The 21,717-nt window shown below is 40.1% G+C and overlaps 2 protein-coding genes across 2 annotated transcripts; both read right to left on the bottom strand.

The window, feature by feature from the left end:
* Positions 1–59: 59 nt before the first annotated feature.
* Positions 60–6,922, bottom strand: LOC119746090 (nucleoporin Nup43-like). The gene is made up of 8 exons (XM_038222880.1): positions 6,552–6,922; positions 5,761–5,925; positions 5,218–5,295; positions 4,404–4,566; positions 3,688–3,823; positions 2,672–2,823; positions 1,645–1,782; positions 60–1,322 (listed from the first exon to the last, which is right to left on the bottom strand). The coding sequence occupies exons 1-8, from the start codon at positions 6,669–6,671 to the stop codon at positions 1,093–1,095; spliced, it is 1,182 nt and encodes a 393-aa protein (XP_038078808.1). The 5' UTR covers positions 6,672–6,922; the 3' UTR covers positions 60–1,092.
* Positions 6,923–10,615: 3,693 nt separating this feature from the next.
* LOC119745648 (sodium/glucose cotransporter 4-like) lies at positions 10,616–21,694 on the bottom strand. Its single transcript, XM_038222159.1, has 15 exons — positions 21,050–21,694; positions 19,282–19,353; positions 19,040–19,144; positions 18,653–18,712; positions 18,108–18,212; positions 17,837–17,942; positions 17,352–17,432; positions 16,860–17,074; positions 16,149–16,284; positions 15,217–15,324; positions 14,554–14,704; positions 13,540–13,708; positions 12,529–12,744; positions 11,940–12,081; positions 10,616–11,476 (listed from the first exon to the last, which is right to left on the bottom strand). Exons 1-15 carry the CDS (start codon positions 21,137–21,139, stop codon positions 11,280–11,282), a joined length of 1,953 nt encoding a protein of 650 aa, XP_038078087.1. The 5' UTR covers positions 21,140–21,694; the 3' UTR covers positions 10,616–11,279.
* Between the last annotated feature and the right edge of the window lie 23 nt (positions 21,695–21,717).

Below are 21,717 nucleotides of genomic sequence, written 5' to 3'. Positions count from 1 at the left end.
ATTGAAAATTGAAACGACACAAGCAAAAGGTTGAAAAAAAAAAACAACTCTAAACCATTGTTAACTTTTTATATTTTAATTTGCCTGACATTACAAATGATTTGCCGTACTTCTGAAGTTGGTAATTAATGGTTTCCGACTGGTGTTTTTTTAATTTATTTCAAGCAGAGTTAAAGAAAGGCTTGTACAGTACTTGACAGTCACTAAATTTTATTTATAATTTGAGTTTGCCAAAATGTGGCCACTTAACTGCTTCCCAAAGATACAGAAATGCGTTTTGAAAGAAGCCTGTACAAAAACATTTTACAAAGGATTCCACACAAAAAAAACCATAAAATATAAATTTACATTTTTTTTTAAATGAAGCATGGTTTTGTGTAAATGGCAACAGCTCCCCCTGGAATGCTGCTAACACTTCTTGCGAGGCCGTTATTCTGACAGAAAATGGTTTTCATCCCTATCTCAAAATAACTGTCTACATCTCTATTCTAAGGGCACAAGTTTAAACTTAGAGACACAACTACGTGGTCAGAGTAAGATCATGGCTTAATTCTAGCCCTTAATTCTAGCCCCTTGGGCATTCCCAAATTGTTGCAAATCTAACTCTTTGGAGGAATCCAAAGGAACATCTCATATACTTTCAAGCGGGCATTGATTTTCCTTCGTACTGCAAAAACATCCATAACATCCCGGTATCTGAGAGTGTTAGGGTTAATGACCTTGATGACCCACTGACCCCAAGGTCACAGGAATACTCAGGCTCTTAGTGATGCGACCCCCATCTGGGTCTTTCAATCAAGATGAAGATCCCATGGAAAATACAGCATTTTTAGAAACTTTGGTTTCCACTGTAGCCTCGGCTACAGGTGATTTAAGGCCAGCCACTCCCTTACTTGGAGCATGGAGGAAGGAATAGGCTTGGAGGAGTCTTATATAAAATATTGGTCCATGTCCTGTTTGGGGAGCATCACATCTTTTAACAGATGGCTAAAGTTCAGAGTGTTCCCATTTGGTTTGGACATTAAAGGCTTCCTAAGTAAACTGAAGCCAAAGCTGATATTTAAGACCAAGTTTCGAAAACACTCATATCCTTCATCGCAGTCCAAGACTTTTAATGACAAAGACCGCTTCGCCGTCGGTCCCACAGACTAACTGGTCCCCTTCTACGTCGACGCTGTTGACAGGCATGATGTTGGAGGGCAGTACGTGGTTAATGTCTACCTGATTGGTAGGGTCACTGGCCAGCCAGGGACTGGTGGGGGAGCTGGACGATGGCTTGGAGGGTAGCCCGCCCAGACCGAGGTGAGGGTAGATGGAGTCACCTTGAGAAATAATCATCAAAATGGATGATTCTATAGCACTGATATATTTTTACATCTGTAAAACAGACAGATTATGTACTAATGAAATGCCAGAAAGTACGCAAAATGTATTTCCTTGAGTGCTTTTTGGGTATGTCAAATCACAGTGCCTTTCTAATTCATGAATATAGACTGCAGAATTAGAGAACAAATAGCTAGCAATATGGCAAACTAGGACCTGGTGGCCATGTGTACAGAGACACAGCGAAGAGAGAGTGAAATACATACAAAAACCAAAGTTCAACAACATGAGATGTATTTGTTTTATGACACATTTCCACACCTGTTCTGGAGTTCTGTGCACCTGCAGCAATCTGTGAAGCTGATGGTGACCCGGAGCCGTTCCAGTGCAGCACAGCACCATCCTCAGAACAGGTGAACAGGTGGTCTGAGCATGTAGGGTGGAACTTGACCTCCCAAACTGACACAGTGACAAATTGGGTTGAAAGTAACAATATTAGTGAAGAACTTACAACAAAAGGTACAAAGTCAGTTTACAATCATGACACATAGCAAGCTTATTAAATTGACACTCACATTTCTTTTTCTGTCCTCTTAAGCAACAGTTACATGGACAAAATAGCATTGTTGGAGTTTAGAAATAGTTTTGTTATATTATGTGCTTGGATACTGTAATTTCATTGGCCTAGAACCTGCCGGCGCGCTAGCTTTGCCCAATGAGAACTGCAACGTCAAACGCTCAGTCTCATGTCCGGTAGGACATCAAAACCTTCAGTTATCAAAGGTTACATCACAGTGATCTAGTTTATTTCTCAGACAGTGAGTTACAACCATTTATCTTTTTGAGTTATTGGCAAGATATAACAAAACAATTGTTGACTGCCGTGATGTGGGATATGCTGTTATAGAACGTCATATACCACATCACAGCAGTCAGCAATTGTTAAATGGCACTCAAGTGTCCTTCGATATTGACGCTGTTTCTCAATTTACCAACGAGGGAGTACTTGCGAACAAAGGCCCTAGGAAATGAAACTCATCTGCCCACAATTCAGGTCAAAGTAACATCAGTATTTTCACCATCTCATGGCCAGTGTTGTAGTTGATGTGCTTGCGATAGATCACAAGTCATCATAAAATAATCACAAGTCATGCAGCCCCAAGTTAACCCACAAGAAATGACAAAGGCAATCCTTGGTTCTGTTCATCCCGTCTCACTTGTGACTCGACTTGTGATTTACTTGTGATTTACTTGTGATGGACAATCTATCACAAGTATCTGAACTGTGACATGCTCAAGGCCATAACGTCTACAGGGCTGATGGGATAAAACAATGATTACAACTTACTTGGTCCCTCGTGGCCATCAAAGAGAGTGACGGGGTATTTTTCCCTCCTCATATCCCACATGTTCAAGACGCTGTTCTGGCTGCCGGCCGCTACAAGATGAGCCTGGGTAGGATGACGATCCACGCAGTGTAAAGCTGTCTTCTCACCAGTTCTGATGATGGCAAACAGTTAACAGAATGAGACAAAATGGGCTAAACTCAAAAAATGTGGTCGATTTGAGTTACAACCTGTAGACATTATTACTTCTGACACAAAACCCTTTCCTTGTGCTGCAAAAGAGGGTATGACTCCAAAAAGTCTTATCTCAATAGTATAACCATTGTATGTGTAGTTAAAAATCTGAGTACCTTTGGTCTTTCTTCTGCATATTTACGTAAAGTGTTTTCATGTATTCAACTGTAATCAGTCAAAATGAGGTAATACCTTATAAAAAGATCAAATGAACAAACATGAGAAGAGGTGGATTCGTACCTGCCACATCTAGATAACTGAGTTAGTAGAGCAAAGGAACAGTTTCCTCGATCTTTTTTGTTGGTCTCCCAGGCTGTTTACAGACACCGAAAACATATTTCTTGGCATTAGTGCTATGAATACATGTATCCGCCAAATCCGACACTGTGCAGAACCCAATGGTACATTCTCTGTATTCAATTTATAAGGGTCTCCAACCACACGAAAAGTGACTGTGGCTATGCTCTTCCTTCCTCAATCCTGTAATATCCCCCAAAGCCCCCTAGTGGACTTTGAAGGTCAATTCCGTAAAATACACTGTTCTCCGACCACATGACGTACACGTACATGGTCGTTAAGGTGGTGGTGTACCTTAGTTTGGTCTGTAATTGTTTTCTTCTCAATGGACGTCAAATGTTAGTGATGTATACATTCACTTTCCCAACAGCAGCTCATTAAAGTATCTGAAATGTATGTCCGAATTTACGGAATTGCCCTGAAGGATCTGGGAGTGTTAGCCTTCCTAAATGACCCCATCACCAACTGATGGGTATTGGGTACTTACAGAAGGAAGACCCTCGTAGGTTGCGAGTCAGGCTGTCGGAGGTCCCAGATCTTCATCTGACCGGTGGCATTGACCGTCACCACTTGGTTGGATTTCAGGTAGGTGACGGCATTGATGGTGCTACTGTCAGCTTGGTCTGCAAGGACAATGACAATGACTTAGGTCGTAGTCATCACAAGTCAATCAACAGTCAATCACAAGTCAATAACAAGCCATCACAAGTCATCACGAGTCATCAAAAGTCAGTCACAAGTCATCACAAGTCATCACAAGTCATCACAAGTCAATCACGAGTCATCACAAGTCATCACAAGTCAATCACAAGTTATCACAAGTCTCTACAACAAGTTAATCTTAAGTCATCTGGTCCCAAGTCTCAAGGTATCCAAATGAACTGTCACAAATCCTTTCCTTCCTTGTAAACTTACTTAAGATTTGAATTTTGATATTATTTGATTACAGTGAAATTGACATATTAAGAAACACAGGCAATTCACTGAATTGTTTTTTTCTTTAAATGACAAAGGCATTTGCTTTATAAGAGGTGATATATATCTGAATGTCAATTTCAGCTTAAACAGTGGGTTGCAAGAACTTTTCCTTCAGCATCAAAGAAAACTATCAAAGATGGCTGCAGACAAGTAAACTTAGAAATTGGTCAGAGTTCACTCCCCAATATTTCCAAGCTTCTGCATCTGGAAATTATTATCTGTTACCTATTGTTCTGATAGGATGCCTGTAGTCCAACCGTAGTACATTAATTCTTCCATCCTCCCCTACTGTGGTGATATCAGTGCCACTCACAGCCATACTGGTGCAGGGACAGGCCCTAGTGCGCAGCCGATGAAGCCCCTCCCACTTCTGAGTACTGTGAAGTTTCTGAAGTTCAGTGAAAAAACAGATAATTAGTAGATGATTAACATTTCATAGTTGATTATGATTTCATAGATGATAATGATTTCATAGATGATCATGATTTCATAGATGATCATGATTTCACAGATGATTCTGATTTCATTATGATTTCATAGATGATTATGATTTCATAGATGATTATGATTTCATAGATTATGATTTCATAGATGATTATGATTTCATAGATGATGATTTCATAGATGATAATGATTTCATAGTTGATTATGATTTCATAGATGGTAATGTCATATATGATTTTAATTTCAAAGATGATTATGATTTCATAAATGATTACGATTTCATACATGATTATTATTTCATAGCTGATTATTATCTCATAGATGATTACGATTTCATAGATGATTATGATGATTATGATTTTATAGATGATTATATGCTTTTATAGATGATTATGATTTCATAGATGATTATGATTTCATAGACGATTATGATTTCATTCCTAAGCCAAAACAGTGAATGTTCTCAAATGGAACAAGCAGAATTTTAGAGGGACACTCCGCATACTTTGAGTTTGAGAATTCTCCTAAAATGATACAAAGCAATGCTAGCTCAGCTCAGCTGCTTCAGGAGCAAATTGAAGTGCATGTGTATTACCTGAGCTCCTTGCATCAACTTGAATGCCTGAACTGACCCTGAAGATGAAGATGCCAGAAAGACGTCTGAGTTTATGAACTGCATAAAAATTAGGAAAAAATAAAGTTACGTTTTGAAAAGCTTTGGTGAAACAAAGTGAATTACACCTTGCTGGGTTTGAAAAATAACTAATGTGATTGATGTACTGAAAATTGACAGTTATCCAGTACTTACTGCAAAACACTCCAGTGACCAATAATTTACATCGCCGTATGCAAATTTGAACTGCTTTGTATGCAACTTTAGACCAGCAAGGAAGGCAGCTACAGCTGGCATGTGTAAAACTTAATTGGTGAGTTTCAAATATTTGAATATTCGGTCAAGTGCGGTTTCGAACAATCGAATACTAAATTATTTCCAAAATGGACAGCCCTAGTCATTGTTCATTCTCTGTTACTTGTGAATTGTGTAATTTGCCGTGATTGCCTTCTGATTTAAGACTCAACTACAACACTGGGGCCAGGAAATTATTGACAATGAATTACAACAAATTAATGAATATACCTTCAAATCTGTCACGTCCCCTTCGTGTTTCTCTTGATACACAAGCTGAGGTTCCTTGTCGATTCCTTCTCCATCCGCCTCGATGTCGGTGGCCATGGAGGAGTAACCATCATAGTCCTTAGCACTTGGTACACTTGGTACACGCCACAGACATATCCTGTTTTCCTGCAATGAGAAGAATTCAGGAGGGAAACACGACCAGATCAACATACTTTCTTTAAAGACTCTTGTTCATCCATGTGACACATGCTCTGTGCATGGGATTTAAAATGTTAAATTTAGAAACTTTACATGCCTTTCCCAAATAAAGCCCTATAAACCTAAATAACAAATCTTCGATGAAATAAATGTTCATTAATTTTTTTTAGTAGGCCTACATGTATAAATAATTGGTAATCATGTAGTTTAGGACTCGGTTCCATTAAGAGTAAGAGAACGAAAAGACACTTTTACGTTTTTGGACCGTCTTTAGTTTAGGACTTCCTTTTCCTACCCAATTATTTGACGATGACACAAGCACTAAACACAGTAAAACTAAAGTCACGTTAATTTCGTTATATTTGGCATGTTTGTCATGTTTGTAATCTTCTAAATAGTTTGTTATTATCAGCTAGCTTAATTTTGTGGGAAGAGGGCAGGGTTTTGATTTTATGAACGGTACTTGTGGAAAAAAAAGTGAAGTGTCCTAAACAAACTACGCGGTACAAAATTACGGTCACTGATTACCCTTTTTTCACGAAACTGATTAAACACACGGAACAGTCTGAACGCCAACAGATCTTCATACTCACATCATTATCCCAACTTCCTGTGACGAACGTTTGCGATGGCTGCAATCCTTGTAGATCACCTGGTTGCCATCTAACCTTACTTACTTTTTGTGACACAAATTTGACGGAAATGGAAGCCATTTTCTTACGATTTCAACGCGGAAAAACATGAACATGTGTTGGATCACGCTAGATTCAAGATCCCGCAATTTCCGTTTAATTGTCTATTGGTGGCGGTATTCATGCCGCTGCCGCCCTCTTTTTTTAGCTGCGCTGCTCGGTTAGAGCTTTTTTTGTGGAGATCAATGGATGTTTTGTAGAAATTAGTGATTGGATCCCTTGAGAATCTGTTAATCACGTAAGAGAGTTATAACTGCTACCCCGTCCTCAATATATGGTCCTCCCCTCCCCCAGTAATGTCGTTAACTTCAATTGAGTTGCCAATCACCCCCCCCCCCCAAAGAATTAACTAAGCCCCGCCTACCCCGCCCCTGGACCTGCCGCCACAAAAAAAACAAAAAAATATGAACGATGTCTACTAAAAATGCAGCTCACTTGGTTAAACATCGCTTTCCATTCTTCAATTCCAACAACAATATTCGTGCAGGACAGCCAGCGTTCAGGGTTTTTTTTTTCAGGATAAAAGGATAGTGCAAACAGCTTTCGTATTTTGTTTTATTGCGAGGTGTGCTTATTGTCTCCAACTGGGAGTTACATGTTCTTTAACTTTTACTAAAAACCAAATAAAAGTATGTTTGTCCAACATCAATATGACCAGATAAAAAAAAAAGCCTGAAGCTTTTTTGTGACAATTGGAAACGGGTCATTGTCTGTATAACAAGATAATGTGAAGTCTGCTGACGCTTAACAAAATATCTAAATAATCACTCTTTTCGAACTTTGTATACCGTAATTAAACCTTCTTCAAAACGTGCGTCGAACGCGTGATGTATTCCTTTGCAAACATTATTAGTATTCAGATTATTTCCTATAGCAGCATCTCTGAAATGTGTATTATTTGTTAGGGTGTGCCTTTTACAACAGAGTTATGATGTTTATACTGCATTGTGTTTGCCAAAATTCATATTTACTAATGTCATCTCCCCCTTCGTGACATCTGCATCGCCTGATCCTCTTCCTCATCAATGATGTCACTCCCAGAACTGTCTTCATCCTCGACTCCCTTCTTTACCACACCCCCTAACCAGTTTCTTTCGAGAAATCTCTCCACTTTGACCAGCACGGTCTTGTTTTCCCTGCTCTGGTCGACTTTCCGCAGATGGAGAACCGTCTCCTCTTTCCTCGGTTTGCTGATAGATTGTCTTCTCATGAGGAGTTTTTCTCCGGTCTGCGGAGCGTTGGTCTGATTCTGCTCCACGCTTGGGAATTTATACGCCGCCCATGGAATGAATTTGCTTGTGGCGGGCCTTGGCTTGGAGCTAGCCAGGTTGGTTCGCTTCGATTCCGGCGTTGTTTGCGGTCGGGTTATGGAGGTGCGACGGTAGAGACGTCCGTACTTGTGCACGGCCCACGGGGAGGAGGGTGGGACACTGGGACGGTGTCTGACGTCGAACGGGAAGTGTCTGCCAGGTGGAGCGGAAATTGGTCCTCTGTTGGTACTCACTGATGATGTGAACATACTGCCAATGGAACGGGGCGGATAGGCAGATTTGACAAGGCGGTGTCGGTCTCCAAGTTGACGTTTCTCTTGTTTGCCCTTGACCGCCTGATGAGCGGGCGATTTGAGTGTCTGCTCGCGAGGTTTATCACAGTACAAGTACGTCTGGTTCCTTGATTCTTGAAAGGAAACCATTTTCGAGGACTTGGGTTTAGAAGCTGAGCAAGGTGTTTCATCGGACTCACCGTGACGAAAGTTCCTCACGGAGTGATCCGCACTCTGTTTCCGTTCTTCCTGCATCTCCTCGTTCCTCTTCAGTGATTCTTGCGTTCGCCTTGATATCGTCAAACCCTCAAAGAGCAAGTCAGGCATCTTAGAAGGTGGCGCTGATGACTCGGTCGTGTCCTCCTCGTCTGACGAATCGCACTCATCTTTCTTGATGACCGGTTTCAGGAGAGGCTCTGACTTGTTGACCTGTTGGCCGAAATGGTGGACCGAGAGAGACCCAAGGGTGGTACATCCCAGCGCGATCGCCTCACGCCGGAGCGTGGCCGATCGAGTCTCTTGTCTTGACAGCGGTGACTTCGGGTCCACCTCGCGACCCCTCTTGCAAAACGAAAAGGTGACAGGCGCATCTCTGTGCGAGCAGAGTTCATGCTGCACCAGCCGTTTCTGGCGCGTCAGGTTGCTGAGCACCAGTTTCCGTTGTCTCTCGATGGCCAGTAAGGTGTTAGCGCTGGCCCGTTGAAGGATCAGATTGGCGTGCTTGGAGTGTTCCATGTACGACCCCTTCACGCAGTATTCCTTGGTGTCGGACATTCTCTACTTGAAACTATCTTCCTCAAATTTGAAGAGAATAAAATCTGATTTTCGATATCCACAATGCTGAGAAAGTAATGATGGGCTTCAGAACTTTGACGCCAGTTGTTCGACGCCAGTAAACTTACAGAAAATTGGCGAACATGTCTTTACCGATGCTCAATGAAAAACTAACCAAAAAGATCTCAGGAAATATGTAGTCTACATAAACACTTGTTTACTGTGTCTTTTAATTGCGTCAATCTCCAAAGTTGGTTTTTGGACCTACAATTTCCCGACAATATGGGCGCGTGTCACGAAATGAATAATGACATTCACTTCACGCATTTCTCCTTTTATATCCCGTTGGATAACGGTCATGATCACCCTCTCAGGATCATATTTCCGACTCTGAGAAATCGATCCCTTCGATTTTGGATCGAGTAGACTTAAATTATTAACGTACGAGGGCGTAATTTGACCAAAGTATGTTTACTTTACCAGCAGGCTGGTGAGTGAAACTCCTCTTGCAGCTATGCTTTTGCGTAAACATTTTGAGACAACAAAGAGAGCATATATTGAAAGCACGGCGGGATAAGTCAACACTCGGAAAATATATCATGACATTTTAAGCACTGCGTTCCTTCGCCTGACAAATATGCGTTACTGCTACAGAAATGCTTCGCACTTGGAGGTCATGGCTGATAGGGATAGTAAAGCTGTCCTCAGTCCGGCTTGTTTGACCATGATTGGTCAAGGACAATTTCTTAGCTTGCTGAAAAGTTGACGGAGTTCTAAGATACTCTAAGATCAAGGTTAATCAAAGGGCATCAGGGTTCAAGGCCCACAAATTTGATTGGATAGTATACTTGAATGAAAGTCGATCTTGAGAGAATTATACTGCTCAACAGGTTTTTCTGTACTCCTATTCGTGTTTTGATTTCGGAGGAACGTTCATTAACTTATCGAAAAATAAAAATATGAAAGGATTTTTTTTTAAAACTCAGTCTGGATAAGGAGACAAACTAGCTTGATTCAACCAAATTTGAAAGTGGAATTAACAACCAACGGCGGACGTCGCTAGAGGGCGTGTGGGTCTGACGCCCATGAATGCATGGGAATGTAGTACACAATCAAAGCCATCGATTTGTGAAAAACAATTACATGTATTGTGAATAACATTACTACATTTTCTATTGCGAATACCATTTTACATGTGGTCGGGTTGGTGGGGTATTATTTTGCTGAAGCCTTTCCCACTGGAAATGGTGAATGTTTGTCTTGTATTGTCAAAGTTTAAACAAAAATGCAATTGTAACTGTCAGTCACCCGATCGCGGTATGCAATGAGGACAGTCACCAAGCAATTCAATTATAGTGCTCTCAATTAAACTTATATTTACTTATAAGTTTAAAAACCTAAAATTTGATTGAATCTAAATATTAAGCAATGACAAACAAGACAATAAAATCAACGAACGAATTGAAACAGTGACGGTTAATTGACGGAATATGTCCGCTTTTCCACAATAATGGTTTATATTCTATATGTATTGTAAAAAAAAAAACCAATGCAATATCATATAAAACTCCCCACAATCATGCTAAGTGTATATTCTTAAGACAAATTAGAAGTTATTCTCCGTCCTGGCTGAAATTATTTTTCTATGTGGTGCACATGAATAATTACTTAGCCATAATTCCAAAACCCTTTAACCTATACATGTAGTCATGAAATGTCTTGGGTATGTTCATATTAAGTTGTTCTATGCACCGAGTTTCATAATTTTTGTCACACGATGGCTGAGATCCGCCCCCCAGCTGTGAGATGGTCAAAATAACCGGCCCCTTTAGGGTTAAAGTGAAAAAAGGATATTTGTTTGTGCCAAAATTCAAAATATGAATGATAAACTTTAGAAAAAAATGATTAACTTTACTCTTTAAAAATAAACACCAACTAAACTAAATTAATTATTATATCGGCAAGTGTTAATGAAATTCGATAACAAAAACAAAAACGGCTTCTGCTTAATACAAAATACCACAAGCAGATGATGACTAAAAATGACGTGCTCTGTTAGTAGTGATGAATGTGATGGTGTAACTTTGGTCATAGAGGTGAAAGTCGTGAAAAAAGTCAAATATAAAGGCCACTAAACAATAACACTGTCACTAGTTACATAACGTATATATAAGGCACTAAACCTACTGCTGTCCACACTGACAAATCTACGAATTTGATATCCAAAAATAACGAAAAAGAAATAGTTGTTGAAGGAAGGGTGTTAAATCTGTATCATTCAAACCCTTGGTAATGTTTTAGATCCGTCATAATCACCAGAAGATGACATTGACGACCATAGCGGCACCGAATAGGATCAATGCGTTGATCAGCAAAACGATCCGCCATTTTCTCTTCTCGTCCAGTGACGCAATCAGCTCTGGTACCTCGGCGTCTTTCGCCTCCGGAGCGTAGCCGCAGAACCAGTAGACTCCCCTCCGCCAGAGAGGAAGCCCCGGCTTGTCAACAACTAATGCAAGCCAAAAAAATGCACACAGGCGGAGCTTTTCAATTATTATTTTAAAAGTAGGCTTATCTAATTTGATTCAGTTTAACCTGTTGCTTTTTGACTTGTTTCTTTAATTTCTATAAGCAGTTATGTCATTAACTTTTTGTCACTTGTTGACTGCTTTTAAAAGTGACCGCATTGACTTAATGTGCGAAGTGCTTCATGAGAAAAAAAAACTTCCCTAATATTTTTACTGCCAGGTCAAAGACACATGCGGTCACGTGTCAGTTCCTAACATTGTTCTTCATATTCAAATACATCTGTGACGTACCAAAAATGTAACACAAATCGGTAATTTGCCTTCATTGTAGACAATACGGTCCACTTTTTAAATTATATATTGCCATATTTTTCATGTAGTGTATGTACAGATTATAGCCTCGTAAAACTAAAGAAGAGTAGTTTATTTTTAAATATCCCTTACCATTTACGTTCTCATTCATTTCTTTCATTTCCACGGGTTTCTCTTTCCCTTCCCCTTCAACTTCGTCATTGTCTTCATCCAATCGTTCACTATACTTTTCTGGCCTCCTCAAACCCCGAGTGAAAAAGGTCATGCCCCTTACCTGCAATACAAATCAAAGGCATATACACAACAATAAGAACCAATGCAGCCATGAAACGTCGGTAGATAATTATGGCTAACTAATTCGGGAATTCATGAAACGGGGCAGTTTTGAATCAGTGCTGATGTTGTACCGCCTGAGGCCTTTGAAAAATATGGATACATGTAGGTTAAAAAAATTAATCACAATCGCGCTATCACTTTGTAAACATGTTTAGAAGCTAAACATTATGTGTTCAATTTCTAAACATCAATGTTCAATTGCTAAACACTATCTGTCCTTACTCTAAATATGTTTAGTACATGTATGTAAACATGTTTACAAACTGACTAGTAGCTAGAAAGTGTTTAGAAAAGGTTTTAATTGCTAAACACAGTTTTTGCAGTGTAGCCAAGGTTTCGAAATCGTCTATAAGTAATATCGATGTGAAGTAAATAGAAAACATACATTTTCTTCAGGCAGTTTCTTGGTGAGCAGGCTGACGCCAACAGTAACCGAAATGGACACAGCTCCCACAATGCAGTTGTAGTACAGGAAGTGTATCCTAGCAACGAATGGCGGCCGCGTGTCGAAGTCACCGCAGGCAGGAGAAGGGTAGATGATGTCAAGGATCATGCGCACTAGGCCCAGGACAATGCCGCACAATAGACCCCAGAAAGCACCCTAAGTCGAAGAAAAATCCAAATAATGGGAAATCTTAATTCTTGATTGGAACTTGCCACACAAACAATTCCATCTAAAACCATGTTTTCTGTCTTCATGGTAACACACAAGGATCTTCCCATGCAGTATAACACCTCCAGACTTTCTGTTTCCGTTTTAAAATAACAAAGGGTAATGAAGTAGCACAAATACAAATTCAACCACTGTCAAAAATGATATAAGAAGGAAAGAATAAGTGGCGAAAAAGTTTGAAATGTATCACGATGGCCTCACCGCGAATTTGTAGGGTCGGCCATCAATTTATACAAATTACAACCAATGCAGGCGACAATTGTTGCCTTATCGTGCACATTTCCATGCTCAGTATATGTATGGAACGTTATCTTTAAACAGGTTTTGCTAATGTGTATCGATTTTTAAATTTTTTGTTTTAATATTTGTTTTTTTAAATTTGATTTTTCAATTTCTAAGCAAGTGATGAAACCAAGGATTCCTCAAAAGTGCCATAGGCACTGTAGCTCGATAGCCTGAAGAAACCTGTAGAGAGGAGACAATGAGAAGAAATGCGCAGTTCTATTGCATTTGTTAAACTCTATGGATTATTTTTTGGGGGTTGAGCAGTAATTGTTATCCCTATAGTTTGAGAAAGTACATCTGTGCCCTGGCAAAGAAAAGTCACCTTCTTGCGATAATATTTTGGTAAATTCAAAAAGAGCTTACTCAAACCAAAATATACCGTTCTCCAACTGTGCCCATGCACCATTATCTCAAAAAAGGCCAATTACAAGCGCGAACCTTTTCATTGATGCGACCCCAAGCCACGCCCATGACGAAGCAGGTGAAGACGGGAGGGGCGAAGTAAGACTGAAGGGACTGGATGTACAGGAAGAGTTGTCCTCCCTGAGCAGCCTGTACGATGGGAATCCATACGATACTCACAGCCAGCAAGACCACGATGAACACTCTATACAGACCAAGAATTGCGGACGGATATTAAGTAAGATTTGAGGTTTTGCATGGTAGAGATACTAATGAAATGAAAGGTTTGCGGAAACACCATGTGCGAGTAATTTCTCAAACTAAGAGAATGGTTCTGAAAAGAACCAGAGGTATATTAAAACTCGACGTTCCGGTCAGTATGCTCTGACCGTCTTCAGGAGAGTGCCTAGAAAGTAAATACTTAAGTAGCAAAAGCGAAATCGATGGAGTGTGAAGTTGCATCATGTGTGGATGCCAAGTAGTTGGGAGCCTAGAGCAAGCTTGGTGTGCCCTTCATTCAGAAGGATATTAAGGTGTGAACAGTCTAAAAGTTTAGAGCATTTGTACGTCTCTGGATGATTCTATACGCCGACGTTGACAAATCTCAACCTTCAATATTTTACGCACGATCAACTTACATGTATATGGAGATTATAAAGATACATGTAATTATATTAAGGAATGGTAGAAAATGAATTGGAAATAATCGCCTTAACGAATGTTGAACTTTTTCTTCCGCGTGCTATATATTTTATTGACTTGATCGGTCCCGGCGATTACGTGTTGAGTAAAGCGGTGGAATTGATACATGACATCACATCAGCTTATGGCAAAACTGATCACAGCCAAAACCATGAACTTATCATTATTTACCGACTGTGCTTTTTAATAATCATCAGCTAGTATTGAATAGCCTGGATTGATAACATTCTTTAACTGATGGAGATGCCAACATGATGCTACTTTTTAGCACTAGTTTTCGATGCAGTATTCTTTTGACTTCAATATGAACTAAACAAAGGCGAAGTTTATCGTTGGCTTCTTTCGTACCTTCCGACTATCATAAGCTCAGCATTGTTCGCCCTGGGTCGAATTCGACGCCAGATGTCCATAGTGAAGATGGTACTACCGCTGTTGAAGATGGACGTGAGTGAACTCATGAGGGCAGCCATCATGACCGCCACCATCAAACCACGAAGGCCTGCGAAGAGAAACAGAAGTTTAGCTGCTTGAGACAATGCACAGTTTGATTTATGTGATCTCAATTTTAGAACTTCAAAAAATTATTAATTAGTTTTTCGTTTGCTTTGAATTTCAGTTGCAAATGCCCTTTACATTGAGCGGCTTTCAGTAAAAAAAATGTTGAAGCTAAATCGATTAGGGCCTACAGCAACTACCAAAAACTGGTGTAACCGGTTTGGTTGGGTTGGGTTAGGTTCAGTTTTAAACTTTTATGAACAGAAAGGAGCATTATAATATGATTAAGAAGGAAAGAACACCCTTTTCATGTGAATCTGAGGAAAAACACGGAATGCAAAGCATTGAGCAACGACAGTAAAAATGGAAAACTGAAGTTGGTTTGTTCAGGTAAAGCTAGGCCGAAAGCTCAATGGACGAACCAATCTACGGACAGCATTCGAAGACGAATCGAGTAATTTCAATCTTGAAAATATTATTCTACCAATATCATTGCTTCTTATCTCGACATGATACCTGTTGGTAAGAGTTCTAGGACTAGCCTGGGATAGGCTATGTTGGAGCATCCCACTTCAGAACCACATACAGCCTTGCAGCTCTCGGCACTGGCACAGGCTACATCATCTGCAAAATTAATGACCAAAATATTAAGGTGAAATACTAGAAAGGGGCTCGTCTCGATGGTTGATAATTGATAATTGAATGATACAACTTTGAACATGCAGTGAACGACGAATGCGTACATCCCTACTTTGGAAAACCTTACACGAAAGCCTGTGAATAGATCATTCGCTTTCAAAATGATCGAGAATGCTGAACTGTGAATGCATGACGGTTAAATAAATGGTTTATAACAACAAGAAATAACGACAAGACATCAAATCACAGCTGTGCAAAAAGAAACTTGCACAACAGTAACTTTTTAATTTCGCACAACATCAGCAATTAAATAATTCATCTACAAACCTACTTTAGCAATACATGTAATTAGGGCCTACACTCTTTCATTGCCAAATACAGGGTGAGTCAAGAAAAGGAAACCCAAATGACCGGACCATTTTTGTAATGAAGTTCTGCATGTTGCACTTTCAAAAACTAGGATATGAAAGCCCAATTAATAAACTTTCTTTTAGTACAAGAATCACTCAAATCACTCATACACTTTTCAAGTTACGGGATTTTAAACACAAACACTGTTTTAAAGTTCTGTCTACGGATCACAAAAAAAGGTAACTTTCAACAAAATGAAAACAATGCACCTACATCCAGCTATGTGAATTGTGTCCGATTTGAATGATTCTTGTACTAAAAGAAAGCCTATTAATTGGGCTATCAAATCCTAGATTTTGAAAGTGCTACATGCAGAACTTCATAAAATAACTGGTCCTTCCATTTGGGTTTCCTTTTTTTGGACTCACCCTGTACGCACATTCGTGGTAACAGCCTACCTGTGAACAGCACACGAGCGATCATACCAGGAATGACGATCATAAACAGAGGCAGTAGTTTCAGGTAACCGCCTAGGATCGAAGCGCCCTTTACATGACTCATGTTCTTGGCCGCCAATGCCCGTTGTACAATCACCTGAAAAATCAAGAAACAAGCACAAGATATCAAAGCGAAATTAGCATAAGATATAAAAAAAATCTTCATTTGCTCCTTTATTTGTTCTTCAAAGATGTTAGCTTTGAACTTGTACTTTACGCTGAAACGACAAATATGAAGTATGACTGTTTCATCAAAGTATGAACATTATGTTTGTCAATTATAATTTTATTGTGTTTCCTTCATGGAAATTCTCTTGGATTTTCTCCGGAGAATCTCTAAACTTTCGGGTGACATTTCAAAATAACGCTTCCATAATTTAAAGTTGTAAAAATCTGTTTAAAAAAAAAAAAGATTAAATAAACGACAAAACCCTTAAAATAATAAAACAATGTCTGATTTTCGAATATCCCTCTCTTCAAAATTTGAGAATTCTTAGAGTTTAGATTTTGAATTTCTAACTTGCCCGACGATGCTGGAGGTGATATGGGTACCAAGGAAGCACTTCTCATAAGATGGTCTGGCAACCCAACAAAAGGGGTAGACATTCCAAGAAAACTCTATCTAAGCACCCGTGACCTTTTTTTGTCTCTCTAGTCTATACCTAGGCCTACCTGATCCGTGCACCAGTACCATACGCCAATGAACGTAATACCAATCAGGGCCCCAGGCCACGGCTGATCCGAATCCAGAGGGTGTCGCATCATGTTAAAGGCGTCGTCACGCGGATAGCCACACGTGGAGTTGATGGGGCCCTCAAGCGTCGTAGATGGTATAGATTGGGCGTATTTAATCATCAATTGCTCAATACCGCCCACCTTAATATAGCCTATGCAAGAAAAAAAATTCCCTCAAATGTAAACTCCGGTCAGGCAACAAAAAAAGTAAACCAGCTTTCATTTAAAATCGAGGTTTTCCATTCTGTTAGGCTCTATGGTAGAAATTGAGAAAACAGGGGGCCACTGACATTACTAAAGTTCGACAGCTCAGGCATGTGGAATATCCATTATTATACAAGAATCAGAAATGGTTATCATGATTAATAATACATGTATGGTCAAAAACTGACACAGGCAAAATGAAAAATGTATCGAAACACAACTTACTGATGACCATGAGAACAGCGCCACCAGCGACCATGATGAAGGACTGCAGGGCGTCAGTATAGATAACGGCAGCGAGTCCACCTATAAAGAGGACAGTCAAATATTATCGAACAAAAAATACTATATACTAGTCACATCAATCGCTTTACTGTCACTTTATGTACGAAAATAAACGAGCATTTTGATCTATTACAATTTGTCTATAGTACCTGGGTTTGCTCGCTGATATCTTGCCAATAGTCAGGCGGCTTATAGGTGGAATCGTGACCGAGTGGTCCAAAGCCCAAACTGGGCAACCAAAATATGGGAATAAATATATTACACGGCAGCTATTTACAATGTATGCAGATTAGGCACCTTCCCAAAAGACTTGTAGGTATCACCCCTTCTCAATATCTTCTCGAGAGCTATCTACCAAGTTTGGTGTTTTGTGTACCAGATCGGTCACCATCTTGTCCAAGTTTTGATCTATACAGGACACCAACCTGCGATGGTATAGATCGCTGTCACTACCAGTAACACGATGATTGCAGTGTAGAGGTTCCAATTGAAGGCCAGTTGTATGAAAATCGCACCGGCGAAGATATCCACCTGAAAGACGAAGATTAGTTACAAAAAATCCTATTATTGGAGGATTGTTGTCTAAGATTAACAGATATACCGAGGGTGTATCGATATCTCCAGGTTATGCCTGGTGAAATATTCCATGAGCAAGAGGAGGAGAGGAGGAGATGAGGGAGGCGTCTTGTAACTTACCGATATCTTGGTGAAGATGTAGAGAAACAACGAAAACACCGCCATAAGAATCCGCAGACGCTGACCTCCGTATCGCTTACGAAGATACTCCGGCATCGTGTAAACCTACAGCAACAAATCATCGTTGTCAAATAACAACATAATAAGCCCAAAGTATAACAGCATCGCTAAAGGCTCCTTTTCAACTGCTGAAACAATTAACATACCGACCTCAAACATATACCGCCCTTAAGTGTGCAAAGTCTTCGGTGCTAACAAACCTCCAAAATAGATTTTCAACACCGCAAAGAGTGTTGTTGGATATAACACGGGTGGTATCTATATAGGATCACCAGTGTATTAACACCAGTGGTCCTACATCAAAACCACCGGTGTAAAATTTACACCGCAGGGTTTTTTGCAGTGAAGGTATTTGCATTTTGATATTCTACTTTTTTTATTCAACTATTATCATTTTGTGAATCGTGTGAAACGCGTTTTAGAGTCCAAAAACGACGGCGCGTTAAGAATGTCTCCTTTAAGACAACTTCACTAGGTTTCCTTACCCCGGATGACAGGTAGACGGGAACGAATATCCAACCAAGAAGGATGATGTTCCACACAGCCTAGGAGGAAAAATATGGAAATGGGTTAATCGACAATGATCACGCGAGCAGTACTCATTTGCCTTTTTGAAAATAAAGACGAGGATTCAGGAATAAATACCCAAAATCATCTCGCATAAACTTGGTCAAAAATCACATCTGGCAATGGTATTCAACGCCTCAACAAAACAAATACGTTAAACAGTCCTAATTTTTTTATCAATTTTGAGATCGGGTAAACACTAACGGGAGAACCTGATAATTATATTATTCACACAAATGTGCATTTTCAAGTATTGCATTATAAAAATTACATTATTATATGGGCCCTTTTATAACAAGGCTTACCATAGTTTCATAGAGGCCAACGGCGAGTCCCGATGCAGCACCCGTGCCGGCTAGACCGATGAAATGCCCCGTGCCGATGTTGCTGGCAAACAGGGAGGCGCCAACCTGGACAGCAAAATCATCGAAAAACAGGAATCACAGTAAGTGCACAACATATTTTTGGGGCAAGTGCATAACAAGTCGCAAGCAAATGGACACCACTAAAGGAATTAAATATAATAACAGGGAATATCGTCACTTACCGGCCACCATGACATCGTTTTCCCGGCCAGAAAGTACCCTTGAGTATTGGTCCTGTTTGATCTGTACATTGACTGAGGAAAACAACAATTGAAAGATGTACTATATGAATAATGAATGTTTATGGGTGCAATGGTAAGAACAATTTTGTCACCGAATAAATTTATTCTTTCCATTGCATGATTATGAAACATTCATTATTATTTTGTTTATAAAACGACTGAATAAATCCTCGTCATCTGATTGGTCACTTGCAAATTCAAAACATTAGGGTCATCAGAGCTGTGACACAACAGGCGACCGTGCAGTTATATTTTTGCGGTGTAGCCGCGCCGTAATTCAATTACACGTGACTAACGACCCTCCAATCAGATGATGGGGTTTTGTGTTGTTTAACTATAAGATCACATAAATTACGGCACATGTCTCGTAAAACGTATATCAATCTATCATAATATACAAAGATTAAAACCAAACAGGTTCAATTATTAAAGTTCAATTACTAGCAGATCAAGGGCGGGGCTAGGGTTCTCCCTTAGGGCGTAACTAAATATAGACGTTCGAGCCATCACAAGGACGTACAGCAGTGGGCGAGGATTAAGGCTTGAATCAAGGCTATGTAGACAGATGCAGGAGTCCTGGCAACACAGTACAAGGCACGGTACGTGACAGGGATCATTAACACCACGTGGGTAACTTTGAGAAGTGGTATAATGTGTTACACCTGTTGCCTCAGCTAGCCTGGAACCCTGGAGATTGATTATGCTACAAGCCTTACAACGGGTGAGGTGGGCGTGGAAAGGGCTCGAGTTGGGGAGGTTTATAGAGGACATACCCTCCAGGGTTTTGTAGGCTACGCGTACGATATGCATGATAAGGGAAGGCTGCAATATAACATCAATAAACAGGCAGAAGGGAAGCCAGACTGAATTGTTTTCCTCAGGCTATTGCATGGAGCTTGGAGGAAGGAATGGTGAATGGTGTGAACATGGTGTGAACAACCGTTGAAAAAGTATCGTTTTCCGGCAACATCATAATGAATTGGCCTAAAATTCCATGTCTCTGGGATTTTGGCGTGTATTATGATCGTCACCCCCAAGTTACTTTTTGTTTAGGTCAGGGGCGTGACCTTTTAAGTATGAATAGCAATTCAACAAACATGGAGCTATTGTATTGTCATTGAAAGGGATTATGTTATGGGGGAACCGCAAACATTGGGAAAAACTATCACAGTCAAAGTTAGGGAAAACAAAGGGCCTCCAAGTGATAAATTTTACTTATAATGACATATGACTTGTATTAAGTTATATCATTAAGCTAGCCCACATGAGAAAATAACATAAACCTGTATTAAGTACAGATAATCTGCATGTCCCGCATCCCGCACACGAGTACATGCACATGTGGAAAAGTAGGTATAGTATTTTACATGACCAACGGGAATTCTTGTTCGTCATTTTAATACTTTTCCATTATGTCGATTGTGATTCTTAATGTTCTTGTTCCTCCATGGCCTAGTATTTTTTTAACACAGCCATGGCGGCTATACACATCATGCACACACGGTAACGCTTTCTGCTCACTTTCAGTTCCAGACTCACTGATCCATGCCAGCTAGTATTAAGCTACACAGCGATCAGACATACACAACCTAAGCTAACTTGACCGACAGTACCTGTAAAACGAATTCGTGCTATTACAATTTACATGATCCTCACCGCCATTATCAATGCAAGTTTATAGTCATGTTAGTGACGTGTACTTACTTACCCACAAACCGACGACAACCACGAACAAGAAGTACACGCCGATGATAGCGTAATCTGCAGGCTGCATTCGGTTGACAAAGTTATCGGCCATTTTGATCCACTAAAAAGTGCAACAAATAATGCTCAAACTGGCATTTGCCCGACCAAATTTCTGAAGTACCCTCTGGGCTGATTATGCTCGTACCGCACTCGTACTTCACAACACTGTGGGCTCCGTGCCAAACTAGTACAACAGATTAGTGGCAGAACTTCGTGTAGAATTGAGGAAATATGCAGCTGGCTGTTACCAGATGCAATACAGTCCCTTGCATGTGACAGCTGGTGACAAGCCTATGAAGTACCTATCGTACGCAACTTGAAGGCCACAGTTGCACCCCTATTGTTGCACCACGAGTCACTTCAGGAAAGTTCAGAGAGCTATTATTTTTTAGGACGTGACTTTCAACCATTAAAGGGGCACAGATTCAAATCGGTCGGACGTTCATTACCGTACTCAGGTAGGTCCGTACACGAGAGGCAAGGAAGAGTTCGCGTAGGGGTAAGGGGCAAAACTCAAGCAAACGTAGGCGAACCCCTCGCGGAAAACTACCTCAAAATGATGATAAACAGTAAACCATCCAAGCTGGTAGTAAACTCAGGAATGTTGCTTATCTACCCATGGGCGTTGTG

Source organism: Patiria miniata, unplaced genomic scaffold (genome assembly GCF_015706575.1).
Source record: "Patiria miniata isolate m_02_andy unplaced genomic scaffold, ASM1570657v1 HiC_scaffold_7, whole genome shotgun sequence".
NCBI lineage: Eukaryota > Metazoa > Echinodermata > Asteroidea > Valvatida > Asterinidae > Patiria > Patiria miniata.
This window is presented reverse-complemented; position numbering and strand designations above follow the sequence as displayed.